The 16,737-nt window shown below is 57.1% G+C and overlaps 1 protein-coding gene across 11 annotated transcripts in view; it reads left to right on the top strand.

The window, feature by feature from the left end:
* Window positions 1-16,737, top strand: part of CCDC57 (coiled-coil domain containing 57) — a 109,030-nt gene that overhangs the window by 42,535 nt on the left and 49,758 nt on the right. For 10 of the 11 annotated variants that reach the window (XR_012130969.1, XM_073236136.1, XM_073236139.1 and 7 more), the window contains 6 exons: window positions 151-313; window positions 761-895; window positions 6,422-6,641; window positions 7,292-7,441; window positions 11,709-11,812; window positions 14,809-14,991. Coding sequence is in view for 10 of the 11 variants with exons in the window: in XM_073236136.1 (XP_073092237.1) it covers window positions 151-313; window positions 761-895; window positions 6,422-6,641; window positions 7,292-7,441; window positions 11,709-11,812; window positions 14,809-14,991 (955 nt within the window). In the remaining variant the exon portion in view is untranslated. The remainder of the gene's footprint in view (window positions 1-150; window positions 314-760; window positions 896-6,421; window positions 6,642-7,291; window positions 7,442-11,708; window positions 11,813-14,808; window positions 14,992-16,737) is intronic. The other variant, XM_073236137.1, reaches the window with a different exon arrangement.

Raw genomic sequence — 16,737 nt, 5'->3', positions numbered from 1 at the left:
CATGCCAGCGAGCACACAGGAACAGGGGCCGGCCTGGAGGGCCAGGAGGAACATGGCTGCAGCTCGGCCGTGCCCTTCGTCTTGCCCGTGGGACGTGCCCAGAGGGACCTCAGGAAAGCCTGACGGGCAGCTGGTTTTGACCCCTTGCAGGTATCAACAGCAGCTGTCTCTGGCAGTGGAGAGGGAGCAGACCCTGGGGCGCGAGAAGGTGCAGCTGGGCCTAGACTGGCAGCGCCGCTGTGACAGCATCGAGCAGAGCCACTGCCAGAGGTCCGAGGACCTGATCCAGGGGCTGATCACAGCGAGAGAGCAGGTCTGTGCCCCCCCACGTCACGCACCCCCTCTGACTCCTGCAGGAGGTGAGCACCATGGAGGCCGCGTTCGGGCTCTCCCCAGGTCATCCTTTAAATCTGGAAACAGCCTTACTAAGCAGTCTGACTTACAGCAACAAAAATTACAGCCCTCTGTCCCTGCCCTGCTCCCCAGCTTTGCGGTGTTTTCCTCACTGGCCACTGCAACAGGCCAGTGCTGGATGAGTCCCCCTCCTGCAAGGGCACAGCCTAGGACCGGGAGGCCCACCTGGCCGCAGCAGGAGCGCCCCGGCCACCCTGCCACCCTGCCACCCTGCCGCTCTGATCACAAGGGGCCTCTGTGGCTCCCTGCCCTCTGCTGTTTGCTTCCCAGAAAGGGGTGGGAAGTGCTCTCACCCTGAGGGCTGGCACTGCTCCCAAGGCAAACTGAGCCCCTGCATTTTCCCCAGGTTGCTGCCAAGCTCCAGAAGACAGAGCAGATGCTGTGTGACCAGGAGGTGGTGCTGAAGGCCTTGACCCTGGAGAGAGACCAGGCCGTGCAGGCCCTGAGGACACGAGGGCTAGTCCCCGAGGAGGAGGTGCAGGTTTGCGTAGGGGCCGCCCTCCTGTCTGAGCCTCCCCTGCCGGCGCTCGCTCTGGCCCAGGAGTGCCCACTGCCCAGCTTTCTCTGCGCCTCCTCTGAGCAGTGGCAGTGGGGAGTGATGCCAAATAGAATCGAAACAGGGCTTTTCAGCTGTGTTCCTTTCCAAACAACTGTTTGCACAAACAGTGCATCTGAATACTTTAAAGAGTTAAAGTGAATCTGTACTCAGAATCTCCTTTGTATCTTCAGCATTTGAAATCTCTAAAGACCCAGAGTGACGTATCAGGCGTAGCAGACGATCAGTGTAAGTGTTGCGTGTCTGCCCCCAGAGCTTCGCGGCCGGCCTCCCGTGCTGGGGCCCCGTCTCCCTAGCCCCTGCCGTGGTCTGGCACTGATGCCCCTAGCTAGTAATGTCGAGGCTCCCCTGCACCCAGGTCTGCCCTGAAGCGTCATACCTGCGATCTCTTCACATCTCTGATGCTACGGTGGTGCCAGGCAGCCGAGGCACAGAGGCCCTAAGGAGCCAGCCTGAGCTGGGGTCTGAGCCAGACGGGCAGAGGGCTGACTGGTGAGGATTGTTCTAGGCCTGTGGATGGTCTTATTTTGCCCTGCAGTTTTTTAGTTTGTTTTTTAAAACGGGGTGTGCTTACCTGCAGTGAAATGCATGGTCATGAGTGTACAAGTCAGTGGGTTTGGCGTGGGTGTGCCTGTGGCCCAAGCCTCTGACAAGATCCAGAGCATCTCCATCCCCCCGGGAAGCCCCGGTGCCCTCCTGTGGGCCCCCACCCCCAGAGGCAGTTCCTCTTCTGATTTCTCTCCCCAGGGATTCATCTCTCTGCCCAGGGCTTGTCAGGGGGACCCAGGAGGCAAGATTTCCTCCAAGGTGCTGCGTGGCCACGCCCCAGCAGACGCAGACGCTCACCAGTGTTCCGAAGGTTCATGACTTTCCTTCACTCGGTCAGTTGGTCTGACACCCACCCCCTGACACATACACAGGGACCAGGAACACTGTGTCATCTTCTAAGAATTTCAAGTTCTAGTGCAGAGGCTGTCGACATTTGATGAATCTGTCTAGTTATTCGTGAGACTCGTCAGACACAGGATTCGTTGTCTGTGTGCACAGCTGGGCGGGAGCCGCAGCCTCGTGGAGGTGGCGCATGTGAGCGTGGAGGCTCCCTCCGGCTGCAGCAGCACGGGTAGTGGAGGCTCCAGGGAGGGGCCACGGGTGGTGGGGACAGCAGCGCCCTGCCTGCCATGCCACTGGCCAGAGACCTCCTCACCTGCAGAGGTGGGACTGCTTCCTCCCTGCTCACGTTGTTGGCTTGTGGCACTGATTTTGGAAAATTCAGTGTCCCATCAAGTGTTCAGAAGGGGATCCCAGGGCACAGCAACGGGCCCTTCATAACAAGGGCCGGGGTCTCCCCGGCCATGAAGAGGCTGGGAGGTTGGAACTTTATCCCAAAGACAAGCTTCTTCACCTGTGGTGGCCGCTCTTGTCCCCACAGAACCCCTCGCCGACGCTTACCTGGCCAGAGCCTGATACTGGCTGTGAGATGCCAGCGGGTTGAATGGTGGCCCCCAAAAGATGTGTGGAAGCCCTAGCCCTCGGTACCTCAGGATGCGACCTTACAGGCGTAACTAGCTGAGAGGAGGTCACTCTGCAGTAGGGTGGGCCCCTGATCAATGTGGCTGGTGTCCTTGTGGAGGCCATGCAATGACGGACAGGGCAGAGATGGGGTGAGGCACCTAAGGGCCCAGGGACACCACGGAGCGCCATAAACACCAGAGGCTGGGAGGGGCAGTAAGGGGCCAGGCTCACAGGCCTGAGGCCGGCCTCACAGCCAGTCCCGGCACATTGTGGGCATCACCTCAGGGTCTCCATCCACCCAGGGACTCTGAGAGAAGCTGCTGCCAGGCTGCTATGAAATCCAGGCACCCGCAGGGAGAGGCGCTTCCAGAGCAGTGCCGGGTTGGTCAGCCTGACCCGTCTCATACGCCCTTCTTGGGTCAAGGGCCCCAGTTTTCAGCAGTCTGACCTCTGTCCCTTTATGAAAAGGCACTCACCCAGGATGCAAGGGAATGGAGCCACTAAAGTGCCTGGGGTGTGGCAGCCACCCCCTCAAGCCCTACTTCCCCAGTGTGCACGCCAGCTGTGTTTCCTGGGGGGGTGGTGCACATTACATGTGTCTTTGCTGGGTGTGACCCGTGCTCACGGTACAGTGACAGGCAGCCCTGGGGCCTCCGGCTGCGGCCTCTGTGGCTGGTGCTCACCCTGTAGTTGGCGTTTTAGGTGGACCAAGGTGTGCAGGGGCTGAGCATCTGGAATTGACCTGGAATTTACCCGAAGAAGGTTTTATCAGGCAGCTGTGCTGAGAAAACACTCCACCCCTGTGAGCGCATGCGGCAGAGACGGACCCTGGACCCCACTCAGACCTGCGGCCACGTGCCCGGGGGGTGAGCTCCAGAAGGTGTGTCTGTCAACAAGCCCTCCGTGTGGCCGGTCTTGGGGGCGGGCCCTGGTGTGAGAGATGCGCTCCTTGAGGGGTCCGGGCAGGAGAGGCTGGCCTGGCCTCTGGGACTGCCTGTGGCCCCTGGGCGCTCACAACCCGGTCGCACAGAAAACAAATGCTGCTTTTGTTGTCAGTGTTCCCACTCCCAAGTTTTTCTTTGTTGTATTTTCCCCCCGGCTGGCAGGTAGAGGGGGACCTTTGTCAAAGCATCAGTTCAACTTGCGGGGTGGTGGTAAGGAAACGAAGAACCTTAGAAATGGTCTGGGTGTCAGGAACATCAGTGCCCCGCACGCCATGGAGAACCAGGGGATGCACCCCTTTGACCTTGCACAGAGGGGGCTTCGCCAGGACCCTGGACAGAGGTGAAGAAGTGGGACGCAGTAGCCCCACGTGGAGGCTGTGTGCTGGCCTTGATGGGGGAGATGTGGCCACAGAGCCAGGACCTGGGTTGGTGGCACTGTGCCCATTGCTAGCTGACACGATGGAATGAAGTTTTGAGTTGAATCTTGCAGGTAATACCTGCCCTTCCGACCTCACAGGGCACTGGTGACTTAATGGGCCAACAGATTGACCACCTGGGGAAAGTGTAGCTTCCACTTGGCAGTGCGCTTGCCTGGCTCCGGGGCTGTGGGCCCCATCGGCAAATCCTAGGGAGCAGTGGGGGTCTGTTTGTAAGTGGAGGCGGGGAGGCAGCTGCTGAGGGAGGGCGAGCTGGCGCGGACTTCCACTGTGTGGGTGGCTGCCTCCTGGCTGTGTGCCAGCAGCTTCCTCCTACTGGCCTGCTTGGCACACAGGTACCAGCACGGAGCCTCAGCAGGGGCTGCGCTGGTCACCCTGGTGCAGGCCCTCCCAGTACTGGTGCAGGGAGAGCATGCGGCCTGAGCCACCGATGCTTTGTCGGGATGCCGTGCTATAGATGTGATGGTGGCACCTGGGGCTGGCCAGTGGATCCTGTCACCCCACGTCACAGAGGAAGAAGCTGAGATCCCACGTGGCAGGGGGAGAGTTTGAGTGGGGTCAGGCCAGCCATGGGCCCCTGGCTACACTGCCGTTCTGCCTGTGAGGAGAGGGTAGGGACTTTGGGGCAGGCATGAGAAGGGGGGGTGGAGTGCTGGCAGAGACGAGCTGCCCCCCCGTGGGCAGTGTCACCCTGTGGTGAGCGGCGGGGACTGAGCTGTGGGCTGGAAGGTGGAGCTGGTGTTCAGCAGGGCAGTGGCGGCCTGACGGAGGCCTTGGAAAGCCGGGTACTGCGAGCAGGAGGAAAGATGGCTTGTGCTGGAGAAGCGATGTGTGGCCACCGCAGGGTGGTAAAGTGGTCCTGGAGCCAGGCTGACATCAGGTCACCCTCCTTCCAGGCCACTGCCCTCCTGGACGCCAGTGTGCTGGCGTTGGGGGCAGATGTGAAGGAGGGGAAGCCGGTACTTAGTGCCAGCGAACACTGGCGAAGGGCTGGGTTCTGGTCGGGCTTAGCCACAGGCACTGAGCCAGCCTGGGCCCACAGTGTCCGTGCCCTTCTCTCGGGTGTCCCTGTTCTGTGTGGCCTTGTCTGAAGACCCTTATTTCCTAGATTTGTCTGAGTTTCTGGTTGGTTACAGCCAGAGGGCAAGTCCCGTGGCCGGGCATTCTCTGTGGTCTGCGGCAGGCCTCTCCCGCTGCCATTTTGGGGGCGCCTTCACCCACTGCAGGGTTCGGGGAGTTTTCTGTCCACATGTCACTGTTCTCTGCCTTCCCTGCCTCAGTGGTTCTCATGAGAAATCGGTCCCGCCAGCGCCTGCACCGGTGCGCTGGGCCCTGTTCATCACCCGCGTTGAGGTCTCTCCTTGCTGGTTTGTGGTGCCCGACGGTGAAGTGCCCTTCAGGGTGCTTTTCTCTGTGATTGTCCTGCTTTGGGTCTGTTGGACTGCTTGAGTCTGTGGACTTCAGTTTTCACCTGGTCTGAAAATCTCTTGGCCAGCACGTTATCAGCAAGACACTGCTCCTCGCCCTCATCCGTCTGCTCGCGCGTGAGGCTGCCGCTCGCCACCCCGCGGGCCGGGAGGCCTGCTCATCCCCGCTCTGCCTTCCCGGCTGTGCCCAGGCCCGCGGGCTCCCGCTGCCGCCACATGCGCTTCCCGGCCTTTCCTCCCACAGTGTATCTGCTCCGCCCTTACTCCCATCCTACCCGGCGAATTTTTTATTTCAGATAATGTGTTTTTCATCTCTGTAGATGCTAATTGGTTCTTTTAAAAGTGTCTTCCATGTCTCTCTATGTTCATGTTTTTATTTAAGTCCTTGAGCATTTTTATAATGATAACTGCCTTAAAACCCTAAGCCGTCACTTAGCACGAAGTTTTCCTTGTTCTCCCGTGTCGCAGCGTATGCCAAGACCTGGTTCCTTTTTATGGTGGAATAATATTCTCTTGTATTGTGTTTTACCCATCCATCCGTCAGTGGGCATTTGAGTGTTTCCAGTTTGGCCACAACAGACAACGCCGCTGTGACCTTGCACAGGTCTCCGTGTGGCAGACTTTCCAGTTCTCTCGGGCGCACCCCTGGGAGTGGGGCTGCTGGGTCATACGCAGCTCTGCGCCTCACTTTTTGAGGGCCTGCCAGACTATTTCCAGCAGCTGCGTCCTCTTACACGGCCCAACAGCTGCACACATGCACCCTGTACAACGCGCAGGGGCTCTCCTGGCTCTGCATCCTCGGCAGCACTTGCTATTATCTGCACTTTTTATTTTAGCCCCCCTAGTGGGTGACTGCTGGCTTTTTGACTGAAAAGGAAGGGTCCCCACATTTCTCAAAAAAGTCACCTTCAAAAAAGAGCAGTCTTGTCATCGTGAAACCTAGAAGAAAGAGATTTTGCATACTTCTGTCGGTTTAGAAAGGAAGGTCACCGTGTGCCTTGAGGATGGATGGCGGAGAGCAGGGACAGAGGGCGGGAAGGCCCTGGGGGGCGCAGAGCGGCCTGGGGGGGGCATGGGGGCTGTGCGCTCCGTCTGTGGCTGTCAGCGTCCCTTGTGTTCTGGTTCTGACAGTGGCTGCTAAGGCGTCAAGAAGACGTGACCGAAAGGCCCCCACCTAGTGAGGTGCAGAGGCTGCAGGAGCAGAACGCGAGCCTGCGGGAGGCCGTAGCGCGGATGCGGGAGGATATGGAGGCCCTGAGCGGTCGGCTCCTTCCTTCTGCCCTGTTAGGAGGAGAGGCTGCAGACAGCGGCCAGCGTGACCCCAAGGTGGCAGCAGATGCCGCCATTCCTGGTGAGCAAGGGGAGAGGGAGACCGGGACAGAGGGGGGCAGGGACAGAGGGGGGCGGAGGGAGACGGGGGTCAGGGGATGGAGGGACAGGAAGGACAAAGGCAGATCTCTCCTGGGTCCCAGAAGGTCTCACCTGGAGTCTTAAACAAACACCCTTTAATAAATGGCATCCACATATTAGAGCTGCTTTTCCTCCAAGAGAAGGGCCTCCAGTCAATTTTTATATACAAGGAAAACTTTTTCCTCTATGGAAGGCAGAGTGTGTGGGCAGCATGTGGCACCCAGGCAGCAGAGGCTGAGGCCGGGGGTGCTGGGCTGAGTAGGGGGGCCACACCACCCACTGAGCCTCTATGGACCGTGGGGAAGCAGCTGGGTGCCCGTGCGTGAGGCCAGCGGGATCGGGGGGCACTGTCTGCTCCCAGTGTGGAAGTCCCTGGGAGAGCACCCTGGCTGGTGTCTGGACACTGTTTGGTGACCAAAGGGGAGTGGGGTTGACGGCACAGGGACGGCGGTGAGGGCAGGGCGGGGGGCAAGGCGGAGGGGTGGTGCAGCGGTGGTTCCAGGGGGGGACCCCTGCCTTGGTGATCAGGGGCGGGCATGTGGGCGTGTGTGCCTGGACGCACTTGTGTACTTACTGAGCTTTTTTGGGCAGATTATGTTCTGGTCCTTGAAGCAGAAATACTAAATCTAAAGGATAAATTTAAAACCCTGGAAGCACAACTAGATGTGTCAGGTCCCTTGAAGAGGTCCTCGTCTCACACTGATATTCAGCCCCGTTTTCCTCCCACAATGGAATCCGCAGGTAAGAGTCCCCGTCCCACTGTGTCATGGCCTCCATCCCAGTGACGCTCTTCCTTCAAGTCTGAAGAGCAGACCCTATAGAAAGTCCACTGAAGGCCAACGTGCAGTTCCGGAATGGCGCCAAATGCTGGGGGTCCTGTTACCAGGGCCCCGGGGCCGCCCGGGTGCGCCCAGAGCCAGTCACTGTCCTGACCCCTCACTGCTGTCCCATGGGATCACTGGGGAATGTTCTGCTGTCTGGCTTCTGTGTTCAGGTGGCAGCGCCAGCCTGTCCCCCAGGGTGCCGCCACCTTCCTGTGGTTGGTGTGCATCTCCTGGGGCAGGAAGGCTGAGTGCCCTCCTCCCTGGGCGTCAGGCAGCAGGCTGTGGGGCTGCCGCGGCACTGCCGCCCGGGCTGCTCCCCCTGTGTCCTCGCTGGGCCAGAGGCCTTCACCCCAAGCAGGCTCACGGCCCCGGTTTCTTTGTGCTCTCATTCTGGTTTCCTCCTTTTATTTACCACTTCCTGTTCCAACAGTGAGAAGCCTGGCTCCTGATGCCCTCCCCTGAGTAGCTCTGCCATCAGCTTGCTTGCATGCACGCCACCCTGCTCCGCCTGCCTGCCCTCCCCATGGGGCCTCTGTGCCCTTCTGAGTGGGCACCTCCCTGGCCCTCACTGTGCTCTGACAGCCATGCCAGGCCGCCCTCCTGCAGACACCCCTTCGCCCCGTGTTACGTACACCCTGGGGTGGCCAGATGCAGGCCTGGGCACCTCTCCGTGCCATCCCCCAGTGGCTTCCAGGACCGACTGGAAGGAGCCTGGCAGGACGTCCTGTCTGCAGTCATCTCATCTCAGATAAGGGCAGCTTCGTGCTTCTCCAATGCTGATACCCTTTCTTTCTATTTTTGGCATGGCTTCCCATGGCTGGGGTCTCCCGCCTGATGTTGGTAATCGCCGGTTTTCTTCCTGACCCCAGAGAAAAACTCAGCATTTCACTTTTAAGTTGATAATTTACTGAAGGTTTTTGTTTTGCTCTGTTTTTCATTTTTGTCAGATTAAGGAAGTTTCTTTCTACTCCCATGTAATACAAATTATTTTAATCATGATTCTGTCAGTTTTGCCTAATACATTTTGAAGCATTTAAGAGGAACATACATTTAGAATCGTCATGTTTTCTTAGTGGCTCGGCCTTTGGCTTCGCGCACACCCTCCTCCCCCTCAGTCAGCTCCCCTCTGTGTCCTGCTGTCTGGTGCTGCCCCAGCGTTACCTGGGTCAGCGTCTGCGTGCTGTGTCGTCCTAAGCCTTTTATTCTGAACCTGCCTCCGTCGTGTGTGAGGCGACTTCCTCGTAGATTTAGGTCAGTCTGCAACTCCTTTGTGCTGGTGTTTTTGGGCCATGTGTTTATAACATTTGCACCTGAGACGTTACTGCTGCTCAGGGTCTGAGCCAGCAGCTTAGTGCTGGGTTCTGTCCCCAAGTGTCTCTTGCCTGATTCCTGTGGGTTACCTGAACATTTTTTAGTGTTCCATACTCTTCTGTGGTTTTGAGTCTATTTCCTTGGGTGGTGTCCTGATGGTCGCTCCAGGGGTTGCAGTCCACCCATTTACCTTTGCACAGCACCTTGGCTGACATTTCACAGGCTCACTGGAGTATGGAAATCCCACTGGGTCAGGTGCCACCTCTCCACACACTGAGAGCCATGCAGATGGGACCATCACTTGCTTTCAAGTGTCAAGTGTAATTTTAACACCTCAGGAAGACAGGTGGAGTCTGTTACTCACCGGATGGCCCCCTCTCTGTGCGGCTCCTCCTAAATGCCGACGCCCTGGCCCCCATTTGGAGCGCTTGCTCCAGGAGGACTCCCTCAGCCGGCTGCGGGGGCAGTGCCCCTCCGCTCCTGGGTCTGAGATGCCCTTCCTCCACCTCCCCTCCCCGAAGCAGACTGGCTGTGCATGCTACGTGTGGGACATGGCATGGAACACAGGCTGTATGAAATCATGGGCTGGCAGGTCTTTGCGATCTCAATGCTCAAAACGTATCACGCCGCCCCTGGTGAGAGACGGGGCGGCAGTTTGTGATGAGAAGCCCTTTGCGGTTTGCGTCTTGGTGGGCCACGCGCCATTTCCCTGTGCCTGCTTTCACGACTTTGTCTTCCGTCCCAGAAATCGCAGTATGACATCTGTGACTCTGAAAGATGTCTTTGGCTCACCCTGTTTGGTGCTGAATCTGAAGGTTTATGCCTTTTGCCAAATTTGAGAAGCTTTCAACCATTATTTTTTTTAGTGTTTTTCGGCCATGCGCTCACTTCCCTCTGGGGCGCCGCTGACGGAATGCTGGGTCCTCGCCCTCCCCCCGCGGCCGCGGGGGCTCAGCGGTCTGGCTTTTCTTCTGTGTTGAGGTTGCATGTTCTCTGTTGAGTCCTCAGATTCCCCGGCTCCCACTTCCGTGCTCTCTGCTGGCTCCCGAGCCCATCCGGCGGGACTTTTATTTCAGTTTTAGCTCTAAAATTTCCATTTTACTCTTCTTCCTATCTTTTATCTCTTTGCTGAAACTTGTTTTCCCATTTGTTTTAACCTGAGAGCTTGCTGGCGATGCTTTGAGGCCTTATCACAAAATTCTGACACCTGCGTCGTCTTTTGTCCTCTGAGTTGAGATTTGCCTACTTACGAGTGCGATGAGTAATCCCGGACTCTGTCGTGGATGTCGTGGAATCTCGACGCTTGTTGGATCTGTTTCAGTCCCGCCTGCTCGGTTCCTGCAGTACAGGCCAGGCCAGGGGCAGCACAGGGTGGCAGAGCCTCTAGCGAACCTTGTCTGCGCGGGGCATCTCGTCCGGGCTCAGGGGCATCCTGGGCCGCGGCTGCTCTGGCGCTCAGGCTGCGAAGTACAGGAAGGAGAAAGACCAGGCGCTCTGCTAGTCGTCCTTTGAGGCCGCAGGGTCCCTGCTGCCCGCACGCCTTCCCGCACCGTCCAGTCTGCCCTGGGCGCCTCCCGCCCACCTCCCAGCTCCTCCCCTTGGACTCGGGAAGGGGAGTGGGTGCGGTGCACGTACTCCCTCTCGCCCATGACAAAAGCGCACGCCGGTTTTTGAACGTTACACCAACCTTGCATTTCCGAAATAAACCCAGCAAGTGGTATATTCTTTTGCTAATATTTTATTTAGAACTACTACATTTAGGTCTATGAGTAAGATTAACCTATAATTTCCTTTCTCACCGTCAGGTTTTAGAATCGGTTTTCTCTGGCCTCATAAATGTGTTCCCTATTTCTCTGTTTTCTGAAAACGTTTGCTTTAGATGCATGTCTTGCAAATCAATTGATAGAATCCAACGTTGAAACCACATGGGTTTAGCATTTTCCTTGTAAGAAGGTTTAAAATTGTGAATTCAGGGTTTTTTTCACACTTATAGGACTACACAGATTTTCTTTTTCTGTGTGTCATATTTTGATGTTATATTTTACTAGAAAATCATCCATTTCATCTAAATTTTTAAAATTTTGGCATAAGGTTGCTTTTAGTACCCTCCTATGAGTTTTAAAAGCCTGCAGGATCTAAAGTAATGACACTTCTTTTCATTCCTTATATTGTTTCTGTTCACTTTTTTCTTGCTTTGTCTTACCAAAGATTTAGCTTTTTTCAAAGAGCCAACTGTCGGTTTTGCTAGTCCTCTGATATATATGCTGATTTTTCTATTTTCTCAGTATCTAATATTGGCTTTATTCTTTCCTTCCTTCTACCTTATTTGGTTGTTCTTTTTCTGATTTTTTGAAATGGATGTTCAGCTTACTGATTTTCAGCCTGCCTTTTTTCCTAAAATAAGCTTCTATGGTTATAAATATTCTTGAAAGGAGAATTTTAGATGCCTTCTTCAAGTTTTGGTAAGCAGTGTTTTCATGATAATACAGTTCAAAATAATTTCTAATATCCATTGTGATTTCTCCTTATCTGTGTGGGTCGTACAGGCATTTAATTCCCAGGCAAATGAACTAGGACGCTGGTGCGGGCCAGCCAGACACCAGACGGCAAGGCTGGGTTTGTTCCTGCTGTCTTGCCATAAGGACTGCACTTTACATACAGCACATTCTTTTTGGGGACCCAACCCTGTCCACTCAGCTTCGGAACGTGTTCATGCCGAGGTGGACCACTGGTGACAGGGCGTCCCTGAGGGCAGAAGACATGCCTCCGGCCTGAGCAGCACAGATGTCCGTCTCCCCAGAGTGGGGGCAGGCGGTCGGGATCTTCCCAAGGCTTTAGGGGGCCTGGGCTCGACAGGATTGCCTTTCCCACAGGAGGAGCTGCGCCAGAGGGCAGCATGTCCACGGGCTCAGCGCTCAGGAGGCTTGGAGACAGGGTGCATCTCCTCAACTTCCTGGTGGCCCGGCTCAGACAGCAGGTATGGCCAACCTCTGACGCTCAGGCCATGCAGGCCTTCTGGCTGGGAGCCGCACGGTGCATGGGCTCTGGTGCCACACTGCAGCGCAAGCCCCATTAAGCCCTCCGACATGTCCTTTGACCTCTGCCTCAGTCTCCTTCCAGGAAGGGGTCATCGTGAGGAGTAGCTGGTTTGTCCCGTGTGCTCTGTAGAAGGCACACGGTGGGGGCCTGGAAACGACAGGAATGTCCAGCATGGGAGTGCCTGTGCACACGGGGCCTGTTCTCTGTGCTGCAGGGTTGTTGCCTGCCTGTGAGCGCCGATGCCAGCTGCCCACTCGGGATGTGTGTAGACAAGCCCTGGTACTGCGTTAGCATCTGGGCACCGAGCTGTGGCAAGAGCATGTGCAATTAGTGACGAGCACATGTGAGCTCGCAAGCACCTTCCCTTCCTGTCCTCTTGGACCTGCCCGTCTGGGGGCAGGTGGCATCATGCACTGAGCTGGCACACGGGACAGCCCCACAAACTCCAGCACAAATTCCACCCTGTTATACAATATAGCTCCTATGGCCACATGTGTTGTATTGCTACAAATTCATAATATCTCTTTTTTAGTGTTTTTTAAATTGTAAAATATGCATAACATAGTTTTTTACATATTTTTTTACAAGTGTACAATTCAGTGACATCAAGTGTATTCGCGGCATTGTTTGCATCATCACTGCCTATTCCCAGAACTGATCCATCATAGTGGAAACCCCGACCCCATGGTACACTAGCTCCTCAGCCCTCCTCCCCCAGCCCCTGGCAACCTGCCACCTCTCCGTCTCCGTGACCTTGGCGCCTCCAGGGCCTCGCGTCGGTGGAGGCCTGCAGTGTGCATCCTTGGCGATGGGCTGATTTCACTCAGCGTCTCGTCTTCAGGGCTCACCCATGCTGTAGCAGGTGTCAGCGCTTCCCTCCTTTTTGTATCTGAGTAACATCCCATCATACACCCCACATCTTGTTTATCCACTCGTCTGAAGGACCTTAGGCTGTTTCCACCTTTTGGCTGTAGCGAATAATGTGCTGTGAGCGTGGAGACATGTATCTGCTCACGTCCTGTTTTCGTTTCTTTGGGGTACGTATGGGGGCATGGGATTGCTCGGACTGTTTAACCTGTTGAAGAGCCGCCAGGCTGTTTTCTACAGCGGCCGCACCTGTGCTCTCCCAGGGGCGTGTGGGGGCCCCGCGTCCCCCCGGCCTCCCAGGCCCTGCCTCTGCTCTCTGATCCTAGCTCTCCTGGCGGATGTGAACTGGCACGTTGCTGCATTTGCGGTTTGCATCTCCCTGGTGACAAATGATGCGGAGCCTCTTTTCATGTGCTTATTGGCCATTTATACATCTTTGGAGAACATTCAGATCCTTTGCCCGTTTTTAATTGGCTTACTTATGTTTTATTGTTGAGTTATAAGAGTTCTCTATGTATTCTGGATACAAGTCCCTTATCAGATATAAAATTTGCAAAATTTCTCCCATTCTGTGGCTTGTTTTTCCACTTTCTGGATAACGTCCTCTGAGCGCAGGTGCTCTGAACTCTGACGGAGTCCTGTCTGTCTGCTCGTGTCATTGGTGTTGTGTCACCCTGTTGCCTTTTGCACATGTTTCTCATGAGGTGACATAAAGAGAGAATTTTTCTCCTGTCCTTTACGTCCATAATCACAGAAGTCACACTGTCCTTACAGACTCTGCATGTTCTGTGGGGCAGAGCACCCCACTGGGAGCAGGAATGTTTCGGGGCTCTCCATCTGCTGCGGAGATGGGCCGTGTGCCTGCGATCTGATGCCTGAACCTGATTGAAAGTTAATTTTCTGTTGTGATGGAGATGAATTTGACTGATTGCCCTTTCCATTTATGGGTGTACAGGTCTGTGTACACAGTGAGGGGCACCTTCAGGTCTGTGACGCTCCGGAGCTGTTCCCCAGTTCTGTTCTGCCCCACTGGGGGAATTTCACATATACACATGCAAAAGTCTATGCTACATGCTACAAACAGGAAATGAACATTTAGTAAGAGCTTTGGGTTTTCTCCTGGTAATCATAGATGATTTTGTTATCCTGGGAAAAAAAGCCCACCTTGAAGTTTTTTTTCTGTTTACCAAATGGTCACCTTTTTTAGTGTACATGTGACAAATTCAAAGAATAAAATATTCACCAGGAATTCATCATAGGAGTCCCTGGAACAGGACAATAGTATTTCATCCTCCTGAGAATAAAATGGAAACGTTAGGGGTGCAGAGGGGTGTTTTTTCTGCCTGTTCCCCCTCACCCCTTACATCAGGAGAGCAATGCTGCTGAGAGAAGCAGATGTGTAGGGGCTGCCCCGAGCTCCGTGGCCAGGGCTCGGCTCCAGGGACCTCGCGGCCCCCTGCAGCTCCCCCAGCCTGAGGCTCCTCTTTGTGAACCTTCCCTCCACCTCTGCCCTCTGTCAGCACCCACCCCTCCCACTCCCCCCCGCAGCTGGCGATGTACTTTCTCAGGTGTGGGTTTCCATCTGGGCGTGGGGCTCCGGAGGGGCATGTTAGGCCTCTGCCTCTGTCCAGACACATCCACATGCAGGCTCTCCCCAGTCAGCCGCGGGGCTCTTGTGCTCAGGCTCCACTACTGGTGACCATATCCACCGCAAGGACAGGTGGGGCACCCTGGGGCTGAGGTGGGGGCACCCTGGGGCTGGGATGCGGCCACCCTGGGGCTGGGATTGGGGGCTGCCCTGGGGCTGGGAGGGGGGCACCCTTGGGTTCGGGCGGAGGCACCCTGGGGCTGGGACGGGGCACCCTCAGGCTGGGACCAGGCCACCCTGGGGCTTGGATCAGGGGCTGCCCTGGGACTGGGATGGGGGCCACATTAAACCAGAGGAGAGGCTGAGAGATGCATTTCCTGGACTGTCTGCCGTCTGCCTCTTCCCCTCCCCTGCTCCTGCCCCTCTCCCCTCCGAGCCCAAACCCTCCCCCTAACACTGCCTCTAACACCGCCTCCCAGGTGCAGCAGGAACCTCTGGACATAGACGCCATCCAGCGTGAGCTGCCCCACCAGGTAGACCAGGTGCATCTGGAGGTTCTGGAGCTGCACAGGCAGGTGGCCGAACTGGAGAAGCGTCTTGGGACAAGGGCCTCAAGCAGGCGGCAGCTGGGCAGTCTGGACGCCGGAGCCCTCAGGAGACAGGTGGGTGCGCTGCGCCGGCCTTGGGTCTGCTCCTGCCACTGGCCAGCTGCTCACTGCAGGAGTCACCCCGTGGAGGCTTTGCCCGAGTGGCTGGCCTGCAGAGCCCCCAGGCCCCGTGGCTGGCCTGGCCCCGCCTCCCCCGTCTACCCACCTTGGACATGCTCACACTGGGGCCTGGTCTCGGACAGACAGCCCGTTGAAGTGTGCTGCCCCCTCACTCCCCAGGTCTTCAAGACCTGCCGCTCAGATGGTGCATGTGAGAGACCCCCTTGTGGGAGGGTGGCTGTCCCGTGTCCTCTAAACAGGAGGACTTGGCTCGTGCTGAGAGGGGTCCATGAGGCCCTGAAAGGAACACAGCACCGGGGTTTCCTTCCGGAGGACCCTCAAGGGAGGCCCTGCACTTCCGTGGGATCTCGGAATCTGAGCCCACTGTCCTTGCGCCTGACAGTGGGGCCACCCTATGTGGCTGTTGTGGGGCTCCCCAAGCCTGGCTGTGCTCTGGCCCTTGGCACGGTGCCCATTTGCCATGGGCTGGGTTTGGGCCAAGGTTCTCAGCTGGGGCTTTGCAGTGGCCATCCCCCTGGATCTGATGGACAGCACCTTCCTTCTTACCATAGGTGTGATGGGGATGCAGTGAAGGATGTGCATCCTCTAACAGGCCTCCTGAGGCCTCTGGCAGGGACCTGCAGTGACCTATTCCTCAGTGAAAGGTTTTAGGGACAGTAGAGTGATGTCTGAAAGGTGCTGAGAGCCCTCTGGCAGAAACAGATAGAACTGAAGCACAGGCCCTCAGGCCGAGTCAGGACCTTCTGTGGCAGTGGAGATGGACACAGGCCATGGTGCCCTGTGGCTCAGATATGCCTTGGGCTGGATGTGTGAGGGTGGCTGCAGAGGAGAGAGGAGGTGTGGACAGGCCAGGCTAGGACAGTCTGAACCTCACTGGGGGTGCAGGAAGGAGGACACAGAGCCTCAGCACCCGGTGCAAGGTGCCATCCCTGGGGCCCCAGGCCTCCCCACAGCCCAGGCTGCAGGGGCCCATCCTGGCCCAGCAGCAGATGCTGTGGTGATATGCGTGCCCACCCCCCTGCCCACAGTCCTGCCACAGTCCCTCCAGGTGCTTGGCCTAGCGGTCCCTGTGCACTCACTGTGCCCAGGGCTCTAGACCAAGGAGACCTTGCATGCAGGCCGGACTGAAGGTCAAAGTGCCTAATCCATGGCTGATGGGCCAGGGGCCGTCTTGCTCCCCCAGGGCGGGCGGCTGGGTGAGCTCTCTGAGCCCCGGCTCCTGCGCAGCAGCCAGGATCCCACGCTTCCTCTTGGTCCAGGTGTCCAGGGGCCTTGGCGAGGTCGCCGCCTAGATGGGAAGTCCGAGGAGCAGGAGACGCAAGCAGCTGGCTCCTCCCGGGGCTCCTCCAGCTGTGTGCTGGGCTGCTCCCGGGGCTCCTCCCGGCTCCTCCCGGGGCTCCTCCCGGCTGTGTGCTGCGGCTCCTGGGGAGGAGGGGGCGGTTCTGGCAGGGAGAGAGGAGAGGGAAGGCTGACTCGGGCGCTGGGGGGCGCAGGTAGGGTTGGGGTTACCAGGGTCGGCTTTGGGTCCTTTCAGAGAGAGGCTTGCGTGCTCCTGCTCTGCCCGCCAGGAGGGCCTGGGAGCCCCCCGCGCCCAGAGCTTGGATCTGAGTCTCCCACTCTGCCGAGGGGAACCAGGGTCGCAGCTCATTCCACTGCAGGACATGCCGGCGGGTGTGGGAA

The sequence above is a fragment of the Manis javanica genome, chromosome 4, assembly GCF_040802235.1.
Source record: "Manis javanica isolate MJ-LG chromosome 4, MJ_LKY, whole genome shotgun sequence".
In the NCBI taxonomy this organism is placed as follows: Eukaryota; Metazoa; Chordata; class Mammalia; order Pholidota; family Manidae; genus Manis; species Manis javanica.
Note: the sequence above shows the minus strand (reverse complement) of the source record. Positions and strands in the feature narration are given on the sequence as shown.